Source organism: Lissotriton helveticus, chromosome 9 (genome assembly GCF_964261635.1).
Source record: "Lissotriton helveticus chromosome 9, aLisHel1.1, whole genome shotgun sequence".
In the NCBI taxonomy this organism is placed as follows: Eukaryota; Metazoa; Chordata; class Amphibia; order Caudata; family Salamandridae; genus Lissotriton; species Lissotriton helveticus.
Window position 1 is genome coordinate 69,755,323 of NC_136070.1, and position 26,809 is coordinate 69,782,131.

The 26,809-nt window shown below is 43.1% G+C and overlaps 1 protein-coding gene across 2 annotated transcripts in view; it reads left to right on the forward strand.

Moving 5' to 3' along the window:
- The window catches only part of RGS6 (regulator of G protein signaling 6), a 1,203,707-nt gene that overhangs the window by 615,706 nt on the left and 561,192 nt on the right, over positions 1-26,809 (forward strand). For both annotated transcript variants that reach the window (XM_078659475.1, XM_078659476.1), the window contains exon 3: positions 4,455-4,554. In XM_078659475.1, coding sequence (XP_078515601.1) covers positions 4,455-4,554 — 100 coding nt within the window. The remainder of the gene's footprint in view (positions 1-4,454; positions 4,555-26,809) is intronic.

The window sequence follows — 26,809 nt, forward strand, 5'->3', positions numbered from 1 at the left end:
TGTGTGTTACTATGCAATCGCCCCGAGGGACGCAGGGGTCCCTTGGGTGAGCTGTCCATCATAGTGGGTCAATGGCGGGAAGACGGTGCACACTGCGAGTGTGGGGGGGGGCTTCCATGCGAGTGCACAATCATGCACAGCCGATTTTCGACGGTAGATTTGGGAAGAAGGCACACATGCCCAGCCTCGACGACGCTCACAATTGTTTTTGGGCTGATGAATGAGTCACTGAAATTCAGCTTCAACTAGTTCCAGCGACCATGTGTGTGTTACTATGCAATCGCCCCGAGGGGTGCAGGGGTCCCTTCAGCTCCTGGCCACAGGAACAGCACGAGGATTGCGCTCGTGAAAGTCAAGGATGCAAAGGCCTCTATCCAGCATCACAGGCACAGCTGATTTTCGACGGTAGATTTGGGAAGAAGGCACACATGCCCAGCCTCGACGATGCTCACAATTGTTTTTGGGCTGATGAATGAGTCACTGAAGTCACAGGAAGGGCCTGTTGTAACTATTTTACGATGGCGCCGGCAAGCTGCCAGCGCCATCCTAAAATAGTTACTAAGTTAGCTTCAACAGGAAGCTGTAGTAACTATTTTAGGATGGCGCTGGCAGCTTGCCGGCGCCATCGTAATATAGTTACAACAGGCCAGCCAGGCTTCAACTTTTGCCCCCGGAATCCGCCGCTCGCGGATTTGCGAATTCTCGGCAAATTCGCGGGAGTTCACGGATCGCGAATTTACCGAAAATTCGCAAAATCCGCAAGCGGAACGGATTTTCCGCCCATGCTTAGTGGGGGTAAAGATGATGGAGCGGGCAGTATGGGACATGGAGATGTGTGGGTTGATTTCCCCCCTAGATACAGCGTGATACACACCAGTAAATCTCAAGGGGTGCTAACCGCTGGTAATTATCTGCTCTATGAGGGGAGAAATATTCGATGGTACAAAAGTGAGATGTTCAAGTTTTTTTTATCAGTCCCAGGGGCACATGCATCAAGCTAAGCAATTGCGATTCCTTAATAGCAATTATTAAGGAATCGCTATTAAGGAATCACAATTCCCTATGCATGTAGGTTTCTCTAAAAAACTAGTGATTCCTACACATTTCCTAATAGCGAATTGTGATTCCCTAACTGCATTGGCAAAATAGGTAATCACAAATTTTGCGATTACCTATTTTGCGAGTGGCTTTGGGCTTGATGCATCCCAAAAGGCTAATTAACGGTCGCAAATGAGCCGTTTCTGCAAAGCGGCCCGTTTGCAACCGGTAATTAGCTTGATGCATGTGCCTCCCAATGTTGTCTGAAAAAAGTTTATAACCTTGCAAAAGTTGTAAAGTTTTTCACTTTACCACTTATGATTAAAAATTATGACTTTGCAACATTTTAAGCAGCCCTGTAATTATTTCCCAACAGAAAAAGTTATTTTACATAACATGTTCTTTATAGAAAAAAGTCAAGGTTCTTTTTCTGCTCAATGATATTTTACATAGCCAAAAAAAACTCTTCTAAAGGGAAACCAGCAGAGGAGAATCCTGCTATTTTGCATAGAATATTGCGCAAGGTGGTCTACATATATTTTCCAGCTTAGCTCTGGATTATTACAGTCAAAATGGTCTTACTGCGCAGGGAAACTTATTTCACACTGCTGAAAAAGCTAAGAATAGGCGAACCAACACTGATAAACTTCTCAAGATAATTGGAGTCCAGTAATTGGGACTCATAAAATTATGCCAGTAATTGGGGATCATAAAATGATACTGCCTTAAAAAAATGGCAGTGCCGGGACACATTAATGGTATGTAATTTTTAGGCAGCCTAGCAAGTGTAAGAAGTGGAGTGTGCAAGGCCTAAAGGACAAGTTTAAAGGAACATCAAGGTGGTTCTGGACCGAAAACCAATCACAGGCGCGACTCGTCCTCGCATAGTGTTATATGCTCATCCTGTTTGCATAGCTAGTTTAGAAGCAATCTCATTGGAGCTCAGCTTCTCTTGTGATTGGAGGAATATAGCTAGATTGTTAGCGGTGTTCTCAATGATAGCTTTAGAAAATGCCATTCTATTGCCATGCCATTTCTTCCCAGAAACATTAGCGCCTACAACATTCTACCTTAAGAACTCATCCACCCTACACGTGGAATGACACACAACTACTCCAGACCTCCAGAGTTTCCACCAAAGACTTTGTGCATAAGAGTGACCCCTATTGTCAGTATCATACATCTGCTACATAATAAGTGAACCTTGTGCATTGGGTGAGGTCTGCTGTAGGAACGCGCTCTGGACACACAGTGGATACTCCCCTCATCGGGTACCTGATTGCCGTACGAGATTGATAAAGCGATTTGTAAGCCCTGACGAAGTTCCGACAGGAACGAAACGCGTTGGCTGAGGCCAACGACGCCTTGGACTCTTTACCTTTGGTGCACCATCCTTTTTTGCATAGGTCTGCTGGAGGGCATTGATGGAGACTGGATCAAATCCGCATCTTCTCTGACCATCAGGTGAAGCTGAGATAAAAGGAGATGGACGCCATGTCCCTCTCAGGATTATCTGGGTTAATGAGTTAGGAATAATCCAGGCTCATTTGTACCTCTTTGTGCTAACCCATCAGAATGAGTTGTCTTCAAGTTCCACTTTTACTGTGTTTGCAAAGTCTGATTGCCTCTTGCTTGTGTTATTCCCCATTTATTTGTATCCTAGTGTTAATCAGGTGCCAAAACATAAAAACAGGCGTGTTTGTATTCTACATGGGTGCTTTTGCACAGGTTAACATGGGTCGATTGACGAGTCTGTGCAGATAGTCAAGAGTTGCATGGCCAGCTGTCATAGGATTGTAGGTTTTAAAGGGCACACGCTAGGACCTAACAGGCTCTAACGGTACGCATAGGCATGATTGAGGCATGATTGGTTACATACATGAAGCATATGTTTTACCTTTGGTAGATATGAATGAAAGCTTACTAAAGAAATACATTAGCGGCACAATATCACAGAATTAGTACCAGCAGAAAAGGTTCAACATCCCTCAAAGGCAGTAAGCTTGTCAAGGGATGCATTATCAGCTGGTCCCTAGCGCCAACCAAGGTGTTCCGAGAGTTCTAGGCGCTTGGGCATAGAATTTGCTATAATAAGGGATGCAAGAGCGTAGAGTAAATCAAACTATACAGCACTATGAAGTATCCGTTCAAGTAAATAAATAATACATTGGACTGCTTTTGAGGGCAGATGCAGACCCCTCAAGTGATGCATCCTACTTGAATTTTGGGTAGCATAATGTCGGGGTTCATTGGGGGGCAGGTGTGGGAGTGCTAGTGAAACCTATGTATGTGCTTGGATTCATCATACCAGATGAGGTACTAATTAAAAAGACAGGATTTGCACACTTTCCGATACTGGATTGGGGACAAGGTCACAAGTTGAAGCTCTAGGGGGAGTGAGTTCAAGATTCTAGAAACATTTCCATAGAAACCTTGCACGGTATCGTATATGATATTGGCCTCTTCTTGTCGGCAAAGCAGAAGTATTTTTATAAGTCATATTAAGCTATGCACTGCGTTTGAAATGTATTCACGTTTCTAAGGTTTTTGAAAGAATACATATGAAATTGTTTTTTATGTTTTTTCTAAAACAAAGGTTCCCATTGCGACCTCATTTTTGTCCCCAGCTCCAAAAACAGCTCTCTGCTTTATATTTTTTTGCCCTCAGATAGTTCCAAGACCCGCTCAATTTCACCTTTTTGATGTACTTCCACATTTAGTGCTTTTAAACTGCATTCTCGTTTTTACCGCAAAAAAAGTGTTCTTTGTCTTTTCTGCAGCTTTTAAGGATAAAATGCAATAGATTTTTTGATTTTCAAACTCGAGCATGAATTTTAGCTTTTTGTTTTTATCGAAGCCTTCACTGTATGCTAGCAACTCATCTGTGTACTTAAAACCAACAGGTGTACTCAGAAGCAGATTCCAATGGTAAATAATGTGTGACTGAAAGTGAAACTGTTTATCAACCATGAAGGAAATGTTGAGATGCAAAAATGAAATTACACATTTACTTGTAACCCATGCATCCAACAAACACAGAGTTTAGAAACGGCATAAATCCCCAATGTACATATCGAAGCGGATATATATTATGATTTGACCCCTTAATACAGAAATCACAAGCTAATGCACCTGAATACCCCAAAACAGTAAACTATACACAGATATGTAAGTACAAATTACACACTGACAAGTTTACACATTTTAATCAACAACTTGTTAAATTGACCCCGCAGTGATGCATAAAGGTTGTACCGTCTGTGACCTCTGGAGAGGTGGATTACTGTTCCAGGGTGTGTGAAGCCATCAGGCTATGCAGTAACAATACCTGTGGAGTTGTGCACTAATCTATCTGCAAAATGAGATATTTTAATGAGGAAGAAAAAAAAATCTAATCTTCATCTTTCTTTTTCCAGATTGAAGATATAATTACCCGGATGCAGGATGATAAAGCCGGCGGGGTACCAATCCGCACCGTCAAGAGCTTTCTCTCCAAGATCCCCAGTGTGGTGACAGGTAAGGCCTCCTTCTACATACTGTCCAGTAGTAGCCTCAGACATGTATTAATGTGGTGTACCTGGTGAACCTGTACCACCATATGACAGATTGTCCTAGGAGGTGGGGACCATGTGTAGGTCTTGGAATTCATGCCATGTGTTGAGAATACTCAAGTAAACACAAACTGGGGGTTAGTTAACAAAAAACCTACTTGTTACTCAAGCAGCTTTGTTCTGAATGGGGCACAAACTGCTGGATTTAATACTGAGTCCCTTGGTTTATAATAAATGATGGATCCTGCAGTGTGGAATCAGTGACTCTAATCTTATGATCACTTGGATGCTTCTGTGAGCATCTAGGATATTTGCCAAGCTGGGCAGTGCTCTTCAAGCACCCCTCTGCAGCTGCCGGGGCATTCATTCAGTAAGAATGTTTTGATATGGGGTGTTGTGCAGCAAATCTGGACTTTGATGTAAAGGTAGCAAAGTGGGTACGAGCATTCATGGTGATGATTTAAGGCGGTGACAAAGAGAAGACCATATATGATAAGGGTCAGTGCATAGGCAATGAAGCGTATAGTGGCAGTGAAACTTTTCATGATAAATATGTTCCAGTTGTGGTGCCTTTCTACCATGCCTGCATTCAGGATAAGATTGTCTGTGGCATGACAGTGATCTCTGACCAATGGGTGTTGACCTATTGTTGTTAATTCGTATATTTCCTGTAAAAAACCCAGAGAGGGAAATGTGATAATAAAACACTTTGTGATTCATTGTTCTGCTTTTCAAGAGCAGAAATTGTACGAGCAAGAAATGTGTGTACTGACCATAAATCATAGAATGTTCAGTTTTTGTATGTTACAATTTGATAGAATGTTCAGTTTGTGTATGTTCCAGTTTGATAGAATGTTCAGGTTGTTTGTGTTCCAGTTTGATAGAATGTTCAGTTTGTGTATGTTACAGTTTGATACAATGTTCAGTTTGTGTGTGTTCCAGTTTGATACAATGTTCAGTTTGTGTGTGTTCCAGTTTGATAGAATGTTCAGTTTGTGTGTGTTCCAGTTTGATAGAATGTTCAGTTTGTGTGTGTTCCAGTTTGATAGAATGTTCAGTTTGTGTATGTTCCAGTTTGATATAATGTTCAGGTTGTGTGTGTTCCAGTTTGATAGAATGTTCAGTTTGTGTGTGTTCCAGTTTGATAGAATGTTCAGTTTGTGTATGTTACAGTTTGATACAATGTTCAGTTTGTGTGTGTTCCAGTTTGATAGAATGTTCAGTTTGTGTGTGTTCCAGTTTGATAGAATGTTCAGTTTGTGTGTGTTCCAGTTTGATAGAATGTTCAGTTTGTGTGTGTTCCAGTTTGATAAAATGTTCAGTTTGTGTATGTTACAGTTTGATAGAATGTTCAGGTTGTGTGTGTTGCAGTTTGATACAATGTTCAGTTTGTGTGTGTTCCAGTTTGATAGAATGTTCAGTTTGTGTATGTTACAGTTTCTGTGTATTATCAATATTGCTATTACTGCTATAATTATTGCTATTGTTACGATTATTACTACTATTACCATTATAGTTGAAATTATTATCGACAATTTTACTACTACTACTAATAATAATTTTTAATAAACAGTAAACATATCAAAAGTAATAATAATAACAACAGTAATAATATTAAAAACAATAGCAATATCAACAACCATAATAATAGTAATGGCTATCAGAATACTCTGATAACCCTCATAACAGGCTAGCAGAGAGGTTCTGCCTGGCGTTCATTCATTTATTCATTGTCCACTCGTTTGTCATGGAAAGTGTCTCGTAATATTTGATGTTACAAGACAGCTGAGGCTTTCACAAAAGTCTCCTTTGTCTTTTACTGTGTCTTTATGTATTTTTGTATCTTTCCAAACAGCAGCACATTAGTGACATCACTTCCTACTGAGAAAAAAATTTATGTTTTCAGTTAAATTCCAACAACAATTATACCACAGAACAAACTCTGTAGGCGTTGGTTCATGCCAAAACAGAAATGTCAGAGGCACCAACTGTGATGTTTTGGACAAGTATTTGCTTCCATTACCATTGCATCTACTTTACCTATCTATATGTGTTGAACACTTAAATGTGTTACAGTATTTCCAGATTTAAGACCTCTGTACCTGTGAAGTGCGGCAAGGTTCACAAAGGCTATTACCTGACTTAGAGCTGTCTTATGCAGGGGGGAGGGAGCTATGATACGTCAGGTGTGGTAGTCCTAAAATTAGCTGAAGACAATTTTAGGATTGTTTTACCCCAAGACAAAACCTTTATAAAGCAAGCCTGTCCTTCCTGGCTTAGGAGATCGGTAAGACTATCCCATGCCAACAACACCTCTTAGTAAACTGGCCTCCTACTCTTTCTCTTTCTTTTATTTGTTTGCAAGAATCTTCACGTCATGCATATCAAACTCACCATACTATCTTTAAAAGTAGCTGTAGCCTCTCTCACCTCCAGCAATAGTGCTTAAGTGTAAGTGAAGTGATCCAGATTTCTAAGAAACATACTCCAAAAACAGTTAATCTGGGGAACGTACCTTTCCTGCAAAACCACACTGCGTATTCCAGGGTAAATTTGAATAGAAACACAAACCCTAGTTTTATGGGTTCTAAAGTGGAACATTTAAATCAGCCAGGCTGATGGTGCTTCATGTGTTTTTGAAAAGAAGAAAATATCTTCCATTAGATAAAAAAAAGTAGTGAGCTAAGGGAGGATTTCAGAAAGGTGTGACACCATATGGCAAGCCAAGAGTCAGGGAAGAGAGAAAAATAATCTATGCACCCATAACACAGCCAATAATTCTTTCTACCGAGGTACTTTTTGTACCCCCACTTCCTTTCCCCTGCGCCCTTTGCCTCTTTCATCTCCACTGTACTGAGCTCGATTCCAGCGTCCTTGCATCTGTAGGAAGCACTTCCGCATCCAGTGCTTGTTTGTTTCAAACATAATTCATTTCCATAACAGTGACGACAATTATAAAGAGAGTGACACCCGGGTCAATGCACAAAGAGAAACTGTGTTTTTGGTGCCATTGGGCTGATGTTACATTGTCCTTGGGTCTGTTTACATCAGACGCATCTAACTACTCACCAGCTTCTGCCAGGTTTGAGGTTTTTTTCATATTTGAATTGTGTCATCTTAGCTGTATGTCCTGCTAGATTAATCACAGTCGTTTTCATCATTTGGGATTGATGAATTTCTTGAAAAGTGAAGACATGATAGCAAGAGGCGAGCAATTCTAGCTCGCTATGCATGTTAAATTCATAATCTCAGAACATTGGTGAGCATTTCTATGCAATATGACATCTTCTCTCAAAATATGTTAAACCCAAAAAATGACTACTTTAAATAGTTTAATAAACATACAGCTAGATGCATCAAGCGAAATACCGTTCGCAAAAGGGGCAGATTCTCAGAATCTGCCCCTCTGCGACCGGTATTTATGCATTTGGAATGCATCATCCCAAATGCATAAATCGCTATTTGCGATTGCATTTAAGGAATCTCGAAATTGAGATTCCTTAAATGCAATGCATGAATGTAAAATAGCTAGCAATTTCGCTGATAGGGGTCGCTATTTACCGTGAAATCAAACTTCCTTAAACTTCGCAATTAAGAACTCGCAAAATCGAACGTTGATGCATCTAGCAGATAGTTGGTAGAGTAATTGGTACGGACTGATTCCTTTGAAAAGGAGAGTTTGCCTGAAATGTGATTATATCCATAGACTTGAATGGAGATCACTCTACAGGGTCTGAATAATTAGAAAACTCCTAGATTGAAAATTTGATCCATGATAGGCTGTTTTGAAGGTTCCCTGCCCTGACACGTGCAACCAAGCTGTACGAGGTTCTGATGAGATGCTCCAAAAACTCGACCAGAATTCAGTCTTTTGTCTGATATGTGAATGAAAATTCCTGTTCCAAGTTTGGAGCAGGAGCAGGAGCAGGTTAAACCAAGGATTCAAAGCGCTGTCTTTAAGAGGGTATGGTAGGTCCACTAGCGCGTGGTAGAGTGATGCTGTTCTGAAGTCTTAAGCCTGCTCCCATCACTGCCTCAAGAGTGTTTTGGGCAGTACACCCATGAATATGGCATGCCGTCAGCCAGTTTCTAAATACAAGGGGGCAGATTTACAAGTCCCTTGCGCTGCCAGTACGTCACTTTTTGTGATGCACTGGCAACACATTTCTCTGCCCCATATTTACAAGGGCAGGAAAAGCCACCCTGGGTGGCGGTTCCTGTCCTTGTAAAGATGGCCCCTTTACATGCAGCACTTTGCGTGAAAGGTGCTTTCCATGGGTGTTGCTGTGTGTGTTCCCACGCAACACCCATGGAACCACACACATTTCCAGATTTACGAGGATTCGTAAACCTGGAAATGCATCAGTATGCTACGCCAGCCTAGAGGGGGGCGTAGCAAGGCACAACGAGGAGAAATGTTTTCATTTCTCCTCGTTTATTTCCTCTTTCAATGCGTGCTGCATTCTACAGCACGCATTGAAAGAGGAAAATGCCTGTAGTGATTGTTTTTGTGCAGGAAGGTGCCCCTTCCGGCACAAAAACAACCTCCCCATGACGCAGGCATCCTTGCACAATGGTGCTAGGGTGCCTGCGCCGGCGCATGGCAGCTGTTTGTGTGCCAGCGCAGGGGAGAGCACAGAAATGCGACATATCCTTGTAAAGATGTTGCATTCCTGTGCTCTGAAAGGGCCTCAGCGTGGCGCTGCCAAAGGGCTTGCGGTGCCACGCTGCGGCACTTCCTCGTAGATCTGCCCCAAGGAACCTTGCCCCTTTGACCTTTATATAAAATTCAAAGAGCCTCATATTGCATTCTTTACTCATGCATGTTTCCGCTGTCACATCGTTGGATTCTGTAAAATATGTTCTCATATTACGCAGATGATACTCAACTACATCTTCAACGACATAATTATTCTGGAAACCAACAAGAGATCAAACCTTGCCTGGTGACCATCTAAGCCTTTGGATACCAAACCAATCTTTGTCTTAGAGCATCTAACCCAGAGTTCTTGCTCACGGTTCCTCCTGCTTCTAGTACTCTGTGCAGGTGGGCTACAAGCTTGTTACGCACCTCACCCTAAACATGAACAAATCACTGTAAGCTTTACACTAGATACTAATATAACAGTGAACAGAACTAGAATTATTGCATTTTCCACAGGGTCGTGCATGGTATTCCTCCAGCCCACTTTACCAATATCATCCACAGCAGCTGTGTGATAACATAGCTGAATTTTTTCAGGATAAAATCGACGATATTGTCGCGACTCTTGAGCTCCAAAGGATCTCTGTATCTCCACCTGTCCTTCTTGTTCCCCAGACCTCCCTCGATACTGAACCAGTCGGACATGCAAATTCGAGCTCGCTGTCTACTTTTCCTCCACTTTCTTTACAGGAACTGGAAGTCCTGTTGAGTAAGACTAAATCTGGCTCGCCCCTCGATCCCTGTCCTCTCCATATTTTTAACCAATGCAAGGAGACCCTCTTGCCCCCGCTACTTCAAATAATGAACAAGGCCTTAAGCGAAGGTACTTTCCCTTCCCAATGGAAGAAAGCGGTTGTGAAGCCGCTCTTGAAGAAGCCGTCATTGGACCCAGAAGTGCTGAAAAACTTCCGCCCCATTTTGCTGCTCCCAGCCCCCGCTAAGATGCTGGAAATCCACCTACACCAGCACCTTTCTTCCTTTCTGGAGACCGCCGGCCTCTTGGATCACTCGCAGCATGGCTTCCGGAGGGGTCATAGCACGGAATCCGCCCTTACCGTGGTGCTTGATAACATCCGCACCACGGTTGATAGGGGCGGAAGTACGTTGCTGATCCTTCTGGATCTCACAGCTGCTTTTGATACCCTGTCTCCCCTCGTCTTAACATCTTGTCTAAGGGAGATAGGGGTGGAGGGGCAGGCGTTAAGCTTGTTAGCCTCCTTCCTGGACCGGAGGGAACAGAGAGTGAAGCTGGGAGAGTTCCTATCTCCATCCCTGCCGCTGAATTGGGGGGTCCCACAGGGGTCGGCGTTAAGCCCGACCCTGTTTAACATCTATGTGACCCCCCTGGCCAGGCTTATTAGATCTTTTGGGATGGAGGTAGTATCCTACGCCGATGATACGCAGATCCTACTGTCTCTCGCCGAGTCTGTCAGCTCCTCTGCCTCCAAGTTTAGACTCTGCATGGAGGCAGTCGCCCTCTGGATGATTAACAATTCACTGCGGCTAAATGGCGAAAAGACAGAGATCCTCGTATTCGGCGAGAAGGATGACATCTGGTTGGCGGAATGGTGGCCGGAATCTCTGGGGACCTGCCCGGCTCCAACGCGGGCAGCACGAAATCTGGGGGTCATGATTGATCCCTCCCTTGACATGGCTCTTCAAGTAAGGCGGACCATATCTACCTGCTGGGGCATCATTGCAATCTTGCGCAAAATCAAATACTATCTATCTGTGCAAGCTCGAAAACAGACGGTCGTGGCCTTGATAACATCTAGGCTCGACTATTGCAATGCCTTGTATGCCGGGGCCAATAAAGGTCTGCTGCGAGGTCTCCAATCGGTGCAAAACGCTGCGGCGAAGTTTGTCCTGGATCTCCCAAAAAGGTCGTCTGCGACCGCTGCCAGGAAAGCCCTACACTGGCTCCCAATTGAGGCTAGGATCTCATTTAAAGTGCTATGCCTGGCATACGGTGCGTTAAACAAGAAGGAGACCGGAGACATAAAAAACCTCCTCTCCTTGTATTCACCTGAAAGGAACCTCCGCTCTTCGTCGAAACTGCTCCTCACTGTACCTCGGGTGCGCAGAGCCAAATGGGGAGGCAGAGCTTTTTCTAACCTGGCCCCAAGATGGTGGAATATAGTTCCCCTGGAGATCAGGAGCCTACCTTCAATGCCTTCTTTCAGAAGGGCTTTAAAAACTTGGCTCTTTGGCAGAGCATCTCCTTAGCCTTGGGTTTTAGCCTTTGTCTCTTTTCTGATTTTCTTTGTAGGCGCCTTGATGCCTTTGGGCAAAGTTGCGCGTTTATAAATTTATTTTCAATTCAATTTCAATTCATCCAGAACTGCTGACCGCCCACACACCCAAGACTGGCATCTCTGGAAGTGCTGGATATTGAACCTGCAGAATGCGAGTGTCTCTGAGGAAGATCTCAGGGGCAATAAACCAAAGGAGAGAGTGAGGGAATTTGTTCACAAAGGTGAACGGAGAGTACTCCTGATCCCCTAGGTATCAATAATAAACAAAACAAGAGAGGAGTACCATCAGAAGTAGCTTAGATAAAGCGGTCTGAATGGAATGAATGAGAAAAAGAAGAGAGTCCTTCCTTTTTAAGAAACCCCTCACTCACCGACCTAGTCGGTGACATGCTTCATCATCGGGGTCCACCCTGACAGCCGAGTGCCATCAGGGTGTGCTGCGACACCTGGACTACAGTGGAGCGGGTATTTTGTGTGTGAAGTAAAAAAATGTTAAAAATTGTCCTGGTATACTTGTGTAGAAAGTTTTATTATCAAGAACTGGACAATATTAAAAATATGTGTGTGGATACGTTTAGGTATTATGACCGTGTGTATCTCTTATGTGTGAGGTCTACATGTTTCAACCCGTTTGGTGGAAAAGTGCCGGGTTTTCGTCAGGACCAAGAAGGAAAATGGGTGGTCAGGACACACTAACGCCCTGCCGGTCCCTATTTCCCTGTGCACAACTGACAAAATTGGTCAGAGTGAAAAGGCTCATAAACAACAATGGTTGAGCTAAAAAGCAAAAAGACTTGTAGGAGAAGAAATGTAAAAGGTCATGAGTATGATTAATACAAGCCTGTTACGAGGTGCCAAACTGGTTCTCACGTGTCTTCTGCTGTGTCGTACATTCCATTCAAGGTTATTTGTGATCGGTAGTGATTGGCTATCACTAAAGCTGGCACACTCTACCATTGGTGATGTGCTCGGTGATCACTAAATACTCAATATAGGCATTCAGTCAAATTTAGCACTGAATCGTGCGTGGAAACAAAAACTCACAGTGCCATTAGCGTGAGAGAACAACGCAGTGAATTCTACGTGCTTCACCTATGACTCAGACTTGCACACTCCGGTGATGTAGGTGCGCTAAGTGGTTAGGTGGTTAAATGGTACATTATCATTCAAAGTGGGTAGCACTCAGCACTTCCGAATGCTTGACACGCCTGCTCACGTATAGGTTTGGAGTGAGCACTGATCGACGTGGTGAATTTTGCCCCAACAAACATACACTCACACTCAGCAGTCACACGGATAACTCACACATACGGGCGCACAAGGGGGAAGTAAGGCTTACTCCTATTTAGGATCTTTTTGGCATCACGGGGTGGAGGGAAGGTAAAACCATGCTGTCATATTCTGCGAAGGGGAGATTGAAAAGATATCTGTCACGGATTGGGTTTCAGGATACTGAATCCGAGTAGTCAGTATCGGGCTCAGAGTTCTACTTACAGTTCAGTTGATCTCAGGGGCCCATCCTTTGGACCATCCTCCCACTCTACCTCTTACTTAAAACATTTTTCTCATAGTTCAGTAAATGACTGAATGGTAAATGGTCTCTGAGGCATTTGGTCAAGAGTCCCTGGTAGGATATAACAAGCACCGCAGTTCACCTGGTTACCAGTTACTGTAACATACTCGGAATCTCTGTTCATCACACAATTCCTCCATCTCCTTCCTTTTCCTCTCTCATGCTTCAACAGATCTTACAAGTAGCACTAAGTGCTCAATGAAAAAGAAGCATTGGCAAAGCCAGTAGGTCTCATCTATGCAAGCACTATTGGCTTTGCCAATAAGTTTTAGCCATGTTGTACACCAGCACGGCTAAATGTTAGTGGCGTGGAGTGGAGTTCCTTAAAGTAGAGTGTTGTGGAATAGAGTGGAGTGTTATGAGGTGGTGTAGAGATTCATGGATTAGCGTTGAGTGGTGTAGAGTTGTATAGAGTAGTGCCATGGAGTGGTATAAAATGATGTGGCGAACAGTGTTGTGGAGGGAGTAGAGTGTAGTAAAGTGGAAGGGCAAAGAGTGGAGTGACGTAGAATTTAGTAGAGTGTTGTACAGTGGAGTGGCAATGAGTGTTGGGTGAAGTGGTGTAGAGCAGAGTGGCGTGGCATAGAGGGTTCTACGTAGAGTTGAGTAGAGTGTTGAGGAGTAGAGTAGCATTGAGTGTTGTGAAGTGGTGTAGAGCAGTGTGGAGTGACATATAGAGTGCCTCGTAGAGTGTAGAAGAGTGGAGTGGCATAGACTAGTATAGTAGAGTGAAATCACATAGAGTGGAGTAGAGTGTTGTAAAGTGGATTGAGTAGTGTCGTGGAGTGGAGTGGAGTGGAGTGGCATAGTGTGACATAGAGTGGAGTGGCGTGGAGTGGAGTAGTGTGCCAATAGAATAGAGTTAGTTAAAGTGGCATGGAGTGGCATTGAGGGAGTTGTGTAGAGCTTCACAGAGTGGAATAGTGTTGTAGAATGTCATTGAGTAGAGCAGAGTGTCAGAGTGGAGTAGAGTTTAATGGAGTAGAGCATCATAGAGTGTAGTGTCGGCTACTGGAGTGTTGTAGAGGGGTCTAGAGTGATGTGGTGTAAAGTACAGTGGTGCAGACCAGATTCGCCTAGAGTACCGTGGCTTAGAGTGCATTGGTTTTAAGTTAAGTGGTGTAGAGTGCATTAGCATAGCATCCAGTGATGTTTATTGGCATAGAGTAGAGTGGAGTAGAGTAGAGCGGTGCAGAGTGGTTTGGAGTTGCGCAGGGTGGAGTAGAGTGGCGTAGAGTTCAGGGGTCTTTAGTAAATTGTTTCACAGTAGAGAAAAGTGGTGCAGGGTAGAGTGGAGTGGTGCAGGGTAGAGTGCAGAGGAGTAGAGTGGTGTAGAGTGCAGTGGCGTACAGTACTGTGGTACAGAGAAGAATAGAGTGGCATAGAGTGCATTGACGTAGGTCGCAATGTTGTAGAGTGGCGCAGTATATAGTGGCGTGGAGTGCAGTGACGTAGAGTGTTGCAGATTATATCATAGTGGTGTAGAGTGTATACTTTTTGAGTAAAGTGGTATAGAGTACATTGGCGTAGAGTGCAGTTGCTGGGAGTAGAGTGGTGCAAAGTACAGTGGTGCAGTGTAGAGTGCAGTGGTGTAGAGTGCAGTGGTAAAGACTGCAGTGGTGTAGTATAGATTGTTTCAGAGCAGAGTGAAGTGACATAGAGTGGAAGTGGTGCAGGGTAGAGCGAAGTGGCATAGAGTAGTGGCGTAGAGTGCATTGGCAAGGGGTGGAGTAGTGCAGAGTGCTGTGGTGAAGAGTGCAGTTGTGCAAAGTTGGGTAGAGTGCATTAGTACAGTGGTGTAGAAAAGAGTAAAGAGGTGTAGAGTGGTGCAGTGGCATAGAGTGGTGTAGTTGCATAGAGTGATGCAATGGCATAGAGTGGTGCAGAGTAGAATATAGTGGCATACAGTGCACTGGTGTAGAGCATTTTGGCATTGAGTAAAGTGGTGTAGAGTGCAGTGGTGAAGAGTGGAGAGGCTCAGGGTGGATTTCAGTGGTGTAGAGTAAAATAGGATAGAGTGGAATTGAGTGGCATAGAGTACAGTGGCATAGATTAGATTGTTTCAGAGTAGAGTAGATTGGCGTAAAGTGCAGCGGCTTTGAGTGGAGCGATGCAGAGTAAAGTGGCGTAAAGTGTAGAGGCGTACAGTGCATCGGCATTGTGTGGAGTAACGTGGTGCAGAGTACAGTGCAGTGGCATAGAGTGCAGTGGTACAATGTAGAGTTGCGAAATGTTCAGTGCAAAGAGTGCAGTGTTGCTGAGTAGAGTGGTGTAGCATGGAGGGGAATGGTGCAGAATGGAGTGATGTAGTGTAAAGCATAATGGCGTTGAATGCATTAGCATAGAGTGGTACAGAGTAGAGTGGTGCAGAGTAGAGTGACGCAGAGTGCACTGGCATAGAAGGTATAGAGTAGAGTGGAGTGGCATAGACTGGAGTGGTGCATAGTAGAGTAGAGTGGGGTAGAGTGCATTGGCATAGAATAGAGGGATGCAAAGTAGAGTGGAGTGGAAGGACATACAGTGGAGTAGCATAGTTTGGAGTGGTGCAGAGTAGAGTGCAGTGGTGTGGAGTGGTGCACAGTAGAGTGGAGTGACGTTGAGTGGAGCATGTATGGTGTGGTGACACACTGCCATTAGAGAACCCTGCTACCCAGAGCCTGGATACCCCCACGGGTGATTAGTTGTGCTAAGCAAATTCTGACTGATTGATTGACAGACACATCTTCAATTAAAATGACCATTACATTTGCACAGATATACAGTTTTACTGATAAAAATACACAGTGCACAAACAATAATTTTTGGAAATGGCATCACCCACTGTATTGATGTGTTTTGATCGTATTCAAATATTTGTTTCCACCACACTTCAGAAATACAAATAACCCATAATTTACATTCTAATATATTCTAAAATACAAGAACTGGTAGTTTTTGTTGTGTTCTAGAAATAAGCCTTTCTTTTTCCAACAAGATTGTCACATAAATAAATCCTCTCACTCTGAAGTTGAGCGAGAAAAGTAAATAAAAAGGTCCCTTAGCAGACAGCCTGACATTTGACCCCTATCTTTGAATGCACAGCAAATGTGACTAGATAAAAACAAGATTTAAAGGCCTGTTTACAGAAAGGCACTCAGAAGAATCCAGCAAATAAGGTATGGGCAACGGAAGGGACAAACTCAAGCTGGACAGCCTAAAACAAATAAAGCCAGCAAACAGAAAGCCAGAAAATGTACGTAACAAACCACTGAGCAATGAAAAGCAACAGGCAAAATGCATTCCCAGGGAAGTTTTCAGAATGTCCCCAATAAGTATTTAGCAAACCAGACAGCTGTGCTCTCTGGTCAGCTTCGATCTAAAAACAAAATAAACAGATGCCAAAACCCTAATGACCTACTAAAGTACCATTAATTGTCTCTATTTATTTATTTCCAGCTCCATTGCATTTATGCTTGTCATCCCTCTTAAGCACATAAGAGGTATCTGTTGGTCTACTGTTATCAGGACTGTCACTAATCCTCATCCAGGGCATTTAGAAGGTCTTTGCAGGCTCAGTTCTTGGTGGAAACCCATAACCTCAGTGGTGTTTGTGAAACACGTTGTCACCTCCACGCACATTGGTATATTTTGAGCATTTGAATATGTATTTGAGCATCTCGCAATTGTTTAGTTGCTTGACCCTCAGAGATCTCCGGTGTAGGCCATTGCCTTCTTCTATAGTTCCAGGAGAACTGAACCAATGCCAGATTTTCAGGCTAACTACTGTTTCCACTTTGATTCATAGTATGTAAATGTCTTATTTGTAGCTATTCTGAAAATGTGGCCTGGGTCTACATAATCAGAAAAAATAAGTTTACTAATAATCCTGAAGATTTGCATTTGAGGATTCTTTACAGGAAGGTAATTGATTCCTTAGAATAGCATCAAAATGGAAAGAAATATTTGCTCTCATCATTTGTTGACAAAAGTTGAGAATGTAAAGAAGTTGCCATCCTGTGTGCAATTTGTGCTTCAAAGTATTGCAATGAATTGTGCACAAATATGATATGAGGCTCCCCAACTGCACAATGTAAAGATTGCAAGTCACCGGGGATATATTGTTTTCATGTTTGGGGCTGTCAGGGAAAGCCTGGTGGACCCAAACAGAAAGTATGATTAATGGCCAGCACGTCATTATGTTTTTGTTTTTCAAGAATAAACTCCGACTCTGGGAGTTTGTTTTTAATAAACAAAAAATCTTTTCTGGGAACCAGATTATTGGGAAGGTAAGTGCATATAGGTAAGTATCGATTTGCTATTCCCAACTCCACATCTATGTACCGTGAAAATATATATTGCCAAGGTACACATAGGTGGATTTAAGTAAAGTAAACCTATACTTAGATATATAAACTTTCCTTCACAATATTTTGCCCCTCTGGTAACCCAAGATTCCGTAGTCGATTTTAAGGTGGAATACCACTTTCATAAAACCACAATTTACTGGGCCACAGCATAATCTTATACTGGAATGTGACTTCAAAAGACAACCAACAAGGGAGTAGAGGAATCTTAACGTCTGTTACCTCAGAATTGCTGCATTTCCTTGATTCATCGCTGTTCCATTATTATGTGTGAGCCAATGCTTCATTTGAGCCGGTGGTTTCCGGTGCTCAGCACCAGCACTTAATTGTGAACATTGGCAATTATGACAGTCTGCCATAAGGTGGTGCTGTATGTCTAATTTACAAATGAGCTCACCAACAGTCGTTTATTAATTCAACATACATTAAAAAGGTCTAATACCTGCAGCTCAAGCCATTCTTATGGTGTTCAGTGTTTGGAATAGTCTGAATTGTCACACTTTGTCATTGGCAGCACTGACAGGGGAAATGTGTGGTGCAAGCTGTGGTGGTCTCCTGGTGAGGGTTCTGACACTTATTTTTCTTTCCAAACTAAGCATTGTTATTGGCACACTCTTTTCTTTACCTTTTGTGTGTCTCAGTACCTTCTTTGCTCAGTGCTATCAGGAGCTCAGTCAATACTATGAAAATCACCTTGTAAAGCAAATATTAAAAAATGAAATCACTTGCATGTGAAGTCCAACCTTAGGCCCAGTCGAGGCTGCATTACATTAAAGTGTCTCTTGAAGACTCAATGTGGTTAATGCACCTGCAGCAGATGTGTAAACTTTCTGTCTTATTTGTTACCAATATTGACAGCTCGTAGGCAACTAGCGAGGGTTCTGTGGACTATTGAAGTATGTCTGTTTCTGTTATTTATATTACTAGCCAATCCGTTCATTCTTTGAATTTTGTTTCGGACACAACTGTCCCACAAAATACATACACACTCAGGAAAAGAACAAAATAATCATTATTCATTTTACCTCATCGTGATAAAACATCCTCAGAGGGACACCTAAAATAAAAAGACCCTCCCCCCACCATAAATCATGCATATAGTGATTCTAATTAGGGAGAGGTGTGGCGCCGCGGCCAGGGCGACTGACGCTGGAATCTGGCGACCACGGTTCGATCCCCGGCTCCGGCGGCAGGTCAGCCCCAGCACCATGTGACTCTGGGCAATAGCTCGCTTAATCTTCCCGACGGCCCCCAGCGCCTAGAGACCCTTCCGGGTGATTGTGCGCTTTACAAATGTGGACTTTACTTTAATTCCTCTGTAGTTTTTTGCCATTTGCAGACCCTGGGACAATTTTGTCCTCTAGATTTGTGCTCTTGGACAAATGCTTGCTGAACAGCCAGATTGGCAAAGAAAGTCAGAAATGTGCCACTCTTGTGTTACTCCTGGGTATGGGCCAAACTTACAGTTTTCTTGGAATAGAAAGGATTCAAGTAGTGTTTCTGGGATGTTGTGACTGTTGCAGCTTACCATCAGCACTTTTTTTTTTTTTTTTTTTTTTTTCACAACAAGTTTTATTGATAAAGATGAGCATATGAATGAAAGTGGCATCCCACAATCAGGATGATATCACCAGGCATTGTAGTTACATTTGCAAAATAAATCTGAGCATTTAAAAAAAAAAAAAAAAACCATCAGCACTTTTATCCATGCATATTTATCCACTAGGGAATGTGGCACGTGTGAAGAAATCCTAACAAGTAACAAGTAACTGAAAGTGAGATTTTCATCCTGGTACAGGACATATTTTCTTCTGGACAATCCCCTAAATTGCCCCCTCATCAATTTTGGGGGAGGTCGCCCTCTTTTCCCAACCTGAAAATTGGTTTTCTCCTCCGCTTGACGGCAGTGGAGTGGAAAACTGTTTTCACAATGGGACCCTCCTTTCATAAGGTCCGGAAGATTGGGGGAGTTCCCTTTCCTTTGCAGAAGTGACCACCTTGGAGAGTCCGCTACCCGCCCTTTTAGCAATTTAGAGACACTTAACTTACAAATTTTCTATTTCCTGATGTCATTTTACTTGAGGTTAAATACATTTCCAGGTGCAACTTCACACTCAGTGAACCACAAACTTGAATTTGTGGTTATAAATGATGCATTTCGTTCTCCTTGGGAGTGTAAACGGCTCTGTGAATCAGACCCACTTCTTTTTCCATCATTACTGGGGAAGGAGGGACTGAACTCTGTATCTCTCCCCAGTTGAATGTACACTTTCTTGGTAGTCTCAGCGGCTCTAATCTACTTTGCTATTCTCGCCTATTTGAAGGCTGATGAATGAGTCGAGGTCCCCATATTAACAAAACACATTTGCAATAAAATGTTGAGTAATAGAACCACTTGGTGGAAACGATGCTGTGTGTTGTTTTAATATGGGACTTTCACAGGAGCGTCCCAGTGAAAACCCACACAGAGTCTTTATGACCAGGTGCAGTGCCAAGACAGACAGACTTTCGGGGCATTTTTTTTTTTAGAGTTTTTTATAAGTTTTATATAGCGCGAACTAGACCCGAGACATCAGGTATCAGAGCGCTTTACATGAGCTCCAGTTTGGTTACATGAGGACACATTCATTTTTGTTAGGCACGGGGAGGTTAAGTGATTTGCCCAGAATCACAGGAAGTTGAGCGTCATTGCCGAGACTCAAACCCGGTTCTCATAGCTCCCCGCGGCTTACAAATGGAATAGAAAGAGGTACCTAGATCTGGTAGCCCGGAGGAACAATTGTCCCCTATGTGTTTCTGCAGGCAACCCTCCAGCACCCATAACACTTTCTGCAATGCCTGTGATTTAAACAATCTGCCTTTAGCTGTCCTTAGGTTTCTCAGCTGGGTTTTTGTTCCAGTAATCAGCCACGTTTAACACTATGCTGCAACCTTCGGTTGTTAATTAAGATGGCTTCCACACAACGTCACCAATCGAATGTTCTGTTGGGCCACTTCCTGTGTGCCAGCAGGGGCTCAACGTGTGGGTGATGTCACTGTACTCTATCTGTTTTTATCCTCTGAGGATAGATCTTTGATGAAGATGTGCTGGGAATGAGTTGTCGGCTTTTAAAACAAGCACTGGCAACAGATACTGATTTCCAAATAAGCAAAGTAGGCACCGGCATATGGGCCTCACTCCTTTTAGGGGTCCCGTGACAACGGATCAAAATAATATTGATTTGATCTTGAAAGAAAATTACAATGAAACTTTTTTAAATTCTTTCCAATAATTTTGGTTTAATAACATTAATAATTGTTAATGTTTCGTTTTGTGTAATAAAATTGGTTTATTAAAATTGTTGGTTGATAAAATAAAAAACGTATATGGAGATAATTTGAGAGGGGGGCCTCGAAATTTTGACTGCCTAGGGGGACTCCACGGGTTTTAATCCAGCACTGACTGGCAAGTCAAGCAGAGAGCAGTACAGGCTTTCGTCATCCGTGGAACAGGCAGTGGTCATAGCATCCGGGTATCTAATGATATGTGCAAGGGACCAGTACGTGCCTCTGCTGAGTCTTGTGTGGCTGAGATGTGCTTCTGTGATCCTGTGGCCCCTTCTGGGTACCTCTTCCTCGCCCCAGGCTGCTTGCCAGGACCCCCTGCCTCTGAGTCTGGCACAGTGCCACACAAGGCCTCCACCAGCTGCCCACACATTGCATTAATTCAACCATGTCGTGGATGAGTGGGCTCCTGCCTGGGTGGAAGTGCTGCTGAGAAGATGAGACATACAGTGAGATGTAGGAGCCATGAGGTTGTAGGAAAGAAGGAAGTGTTAGGAAAAGCAGGCAGTAGAGCGTGAGAGGACAGAAGGGAGCTGTGTGCCAAAGGGGGAGCTGGACGCAGAGATGCTTTGGTAAAGCGGGTGCAGGGGTGCAAGGCGTAGGATGGGTCGCCAGGTAAGCTCCCGGTGCTGGGGGGAAATAAGGTGGGATAGGAAGGTGGCAGATCACGTGCTAATGGTTAGTACAGGATCTCGAACAAGGAGCATTGACCACTGAAGGCCTCAGGAAAGTGGGGGGTAGGGGAGGCACATTGCTTTAGCTGAACTCCGGGGGCACGGAGACATGGACACTAAGGGCCCAATGCACACAGGGACTTAGGTGTAGTAAAGTTACAAGTGGGGAGTCGCCGCATTTGTGGCAGAGTTCTCGCACTTAGAACGGATACTCTTCCCTTGCCGTGGAATCTTCGCACTGCAGTTGTCAATGCGTAGATTGCGCCACGAGTGCAGGGATTCCGCACTTGTAACTTTACTACACTAAGTCCTTCCATAATCGGGCCCGCAGTTGCTGCACAATACTATGACAGGTGCAGTCAGGCGAGATAATGTATGAAATCTAGGGCTCACACCACATACAGCTCCTTCTCACTTCCAAGAGTAACTGAAGCAACACATTGACTAGAGAGCAAACCTCAAGCTCTTGCCGCTACCACATGGAGCACATACGCAGGAACTGACCCAGATTGGATGGATGTACACATCCTAAGGTTCACTCATATTGACCTGCTGGCACCACGCGGAGTTTGCGCTCAACATTACAAACCACTGTAGGAATGGATAACTCAGAAATTACACCCGCTGTCTGCTGTCACCAGGCAGTTGGCACTCAGCAGATAAAGCCCAATGTTTGAACAGGTATTTCCAAAACTAGTCCACTGTGGTATACCTGCACTTGGGACTGTTTATCATTTACTACAATGCTACAACAGCCAACCTAATTTGATTCCTAGTTGTTACAAACACATGTTATGCCTTCACATCCATTTATTCTGATGCTTATCCGTAGACTTACCAGCAATGCTTCTCTAACCGTGCTGGTCAAGGTGTTCAATGGAAGTGGTCTATACCTTTAGCCATTCCTAGCCTGTCACGCGTGTTTGAGACCTGAAGCCATTTTTAAATGGGAATGAAGGCAGCGTTGGCGGTAATGATGCATGTCTCAAAAACATTATGTTGAATAAAAGGAAACTGGTACAAAGCATCATTGGGCTGTTCCTCTAATGACACACAAGTATTAATGTTGGTATGCTTCACTGGGAGCATAGACCTGCTTGAGGAACAAGCATTGCTGCTCCTCATTGAGGCTGGATAGCAACAGGGCTTGAAGGTTTTAGCCCCCGGTCACTTTTTAGTGTGAGTGAAACTGATGCACTTGTCTACATGTATGTATTTAAAATGGCGCCCCTGACTATTCTAGACTTTGTTACTAAGATATCCTGCAAGCCTATAACCAAAACTTCTACAGACCACAGCCAATAACATTCATGCCCTCTGATCCTGTTAAGGACATGAGAAAAGGACTACCATTGGCCTCTGTCTGATGGAGGCGGGTCTTTGGATAACAACAGTGGAGTTTTGGGCCAATGGAAATATGTCTCATTATCAAATGCTAAATTAGATGCCGAAATAAACTGTGTTAGCCTGTTGTTTTTCTGCGGCCCGGAAGCACACCACTGCCTAGTCTGCGCAGGCGCGGGGGTTGGCGTGCGGGATAAAGTATACACAGAATTGCAATGGACGGCCTTGTAGGTTCCTAGCACGCAGTCTGTCAGCCACGACCGAGTGCTTTGAGTTCTGACATATTACACCTTCTGCTTGGCTAACACTTTCCTGTGTCGCAGCAAGAGCAGTCCATTTCTACCCCGATGACGGAGGCAAATCTAAAGAGACGTCTGCAGTCCAGCCAAATAAAACCATTGCAGCGACAAAAGGCGCTTCTAATAAAGCGAGTCAAGCAGAACCCGCCACACACTGCAGCTTGCAAAGCCCCAGAAATGGCTTCTGATTGAAACTGCACAATGTATTACTTGGTCTGAGACATTTTAATAAAGTGTGTTTTCCCAGCGTGGAAGTGGTTTCCATTGGCCCAGGTACGGGGTGCGCAGACGCGGCTGCAAGGCGGGCGGTGGATAAGGCCCTATTGTGAGTCCGCATGCGTCTGAACCACGCAGATATGAGGTGGAAAAAATTGGATTGAAATTGGAGGGGGTGGAAGAGGCGTGCCTTGATTGGATTCAGCCATATAAATCCAGACTGATGTTTTGCATAATCGCTTATGATTCACCACCGGCTTTTGGAAGCGTCGCTGAAGGTTAAACCTCAGTAGATCTGGACAGGCCTCACCGCGCTATTGTTCTTGGTGGCTTCTGCCCCCTGTCTGCATAATCAGACTCGTCTCCATGCCGCTAAGAGATGGACTGGATCAGCGGTAGGTGTTCAACGTGATAAGCTCCACGCCTGGCCCTTGAGTGACAGTGATGGGCAGAGCTCTGCTGGCTCTTAATAGGATTTCTCACCGCAACATTCGCTTTCCTGCGCGTGAGCTAGTCTATTCGAAGACGCCTTAGGGCTTACAGGTATGTCATTTCAAAGCCGCAGCCTATTACCCAGTTTAGCCTGGAGATATGGGCAAGTCTGGCCATCCCTAACGCGGATGTGCGCTTTTCTGATTTTTGAAGCAGCGGCATACCTATTAATAACAACAAAATACTCTAGAATCCTCCATTTGATGTTATGTTTTTTTGTTATTTGGTACGCTTACCTGCTAATAAACAGCTATTTGCAAGTTCACAATTGCTGCTCTCCTGTTCCAGAAATCTGAAGTTGTTGGGCAATAATGCAGGCTCATCGGCCTTAGCCACCCCTGCCCCCCACCCATCACCACCCCCAAGAGCACTTGTTTTGTGGTCAGTGCTGTTCTTGTCTTGCAGTCACTGGGGCAAGAACTGCTGTATACAAAGACCATTTAAAGCTTGATATTAAACTGGCTACGTTCCCTTATCGCTTATTTCAACCATTTTTCAACCATCACAGAAATGCTTTTTAGTGTGCAATTTGTCTTTACTTCCTTGATATGAGAACTAATCCCACCTACAATCCACCCTTCAACAACTGGGACACCTGTATGAAAAATCCATTTTGCATTCCTTAAATAGTACATTTTCGGTAATTGCTATTTAAGGAGTGCAAAATAGTATGTAAGAAAATAGCTATTACCTAATAGTGATTCCTAAAGAATCGCAATTAGGTAATCACTGTTAGGTAATAGAACTCAGTTTATTCACAAGTGCCTAAAGGCCCATAGGTGCAAATGGTTTTGCATTACCTAATTTGAGATTACCTAATTGGTAATTGTAAATTAGGTAATGCGATACCAAGGGTACCCGGGGGCACCCTGAAGCACCCCCCAAAAAATGTGCACCTGTAATTTGCATACATGCTCTACCTATGTGTGTGTGCCACATGGCTCTTTGAAAAATGCATTTTTGTGCATGTTTTCAAAATTTGCACATTACCATCGACTTGGAATCAATGGTAATAGCCTTTCCGAAATGCAGCGTTTGACTTTAGAAAGTGCTTGGTACATGTGTTAAGGAAATCGCAAATTGCAATTCCCTATTTGCAGTCGCAATTTTAGGTAATCGCAATTTTTGTGATTAATTAAAATTGCGACTACAAAGCTTTTCATACATCTTAAAACTAAGGTTATTTTGCATTCACAAACTAGCGAAATTACCGTTTCGCACCGTTTGTGAATGCAAAATTGTTTGATACATGTGGTCCACTGCCTTCTTTCACCTCCCTTCACCAAGGGGAAAACCCTACTGACTCTAAACAAGCAAAACAAGCATCCTCTATTCAGATGAAATGAGGTCTGGGCTCATTAACCGTTTCAATCAGGTTTTACGAATATCCACAATGAATTTGTGCGACCCAAATATAAATATAATTAATTTTATTGTGATTGTTTGGATGTTTGTTGGTAAATTCCAAAACTCACACTTTTGTGTACCTCAACAGGGCCAGTCGTATTTTTATACCCTAAAAATGATGTGTGCACATAAACATTTGGTGGTTCTGAAATAACTTCAAATCTGTTGCCACAGGGAGCTCATTATATTGTAGATTATGATGAATAAAATGTTGTTGAAACCTAAGAATTGGAAAATTGTGCACTGAATTATTTAGAAGGCATGCATAGGAGCATTTAACAGTTCTCAACATTTGTGAAAATGTGCTACTGGTTCTGTTACACACCAGAAAGCTCTTAAATCACCACCTGGAACAACTTTCCCATCTGAAGAGAAGAACACAAGTTCAATTCAAATTGGCATGTATCACCCACAATGCAATTCACCACAAAACTCCAGGTTACCTTGCCCAGAAACTTACACCATCAGGAGGTAACAGACCTTCCAGGAGCAAATCAGACTTTCTTTTGAAACCGGCTCGATTCTACAAGAAAAAGACATATGACCGAGCATTCTCAGGAGCAGCACCAAGAATTTGGAATGCACTCCCACCAAACATCAGAAGAATTACATCCATTGCAACCTTCAAAAAGGAAGCGAAATCGTACTATATGAGCAAATTTCTTCCATAAAGAGCGTAGGGGAGGTCTGCTATCCTAGCCAAAATGCTTATCTTTTTGACGGACGAAACAATATGGTATAAGCTATGTCACTCCACGCTAGATCATGAACAAAGATATTCATGTACCTTAACTGTGTCTGACAACTGTATATTGAATGTATATATGTCTATATGCTAAACTGAAGTATGTAACGTTAACAACTGATGAATCTCTACTGTAAAGCGCTCTGACACCCTACGCTGGGTCTTGTTCGCGCTATAGAAAACACTAAATAAAATAAAATTGAAATAAAGTTCAAAAAAATGAAGCACAGACACCACAAAGCCTGTCCCAGTTCAAAGGCACTCTGTGATAGTGATAACTGATGCATAATATTACCTTCATTATAGAAAACTAATCTTTAATACAATTGAGCTTCCTTTTTTCAGTGCTCGGAAATCTATATAACGTTTTTGCCAAATAAAGGAAAGCTTATAAAGAAAATCAGTTTCAAGCATTGAGCTTAGAAGTCCAAACGTGCAAGATAATTTTTTTCAGGGTTTTGCTGATTTTACACGTCAGTCATTGGCTTGTTGAATATGCTGGTTAGATATTCTGGTTACTCAGAGTCAAAAGTCAGAGGGCTTGTTAATATTGGTCAAAGGCTGACTAGATCACCGTCAATTAAAAGTCTGCATATAACATAACATAAAATACAATCTTTAATAAAACATTCTGTCTTCTATTTCTACCATTGTAAAGTTTGACGAACTATCATGTACTACTTAACAAGTCAGAATTGTTGGGGCGACAAAAGATTTCAGGGTTTGGTTAAGGATATGAAATACTAAGAGTAAGTTGCACAGCAAAGGGCCATTGTCATCTCCTTATTTGTCTTTTTCTAGGCAATTTTTCCACTACATTCCCTAACTCCCAGATTCTGCATT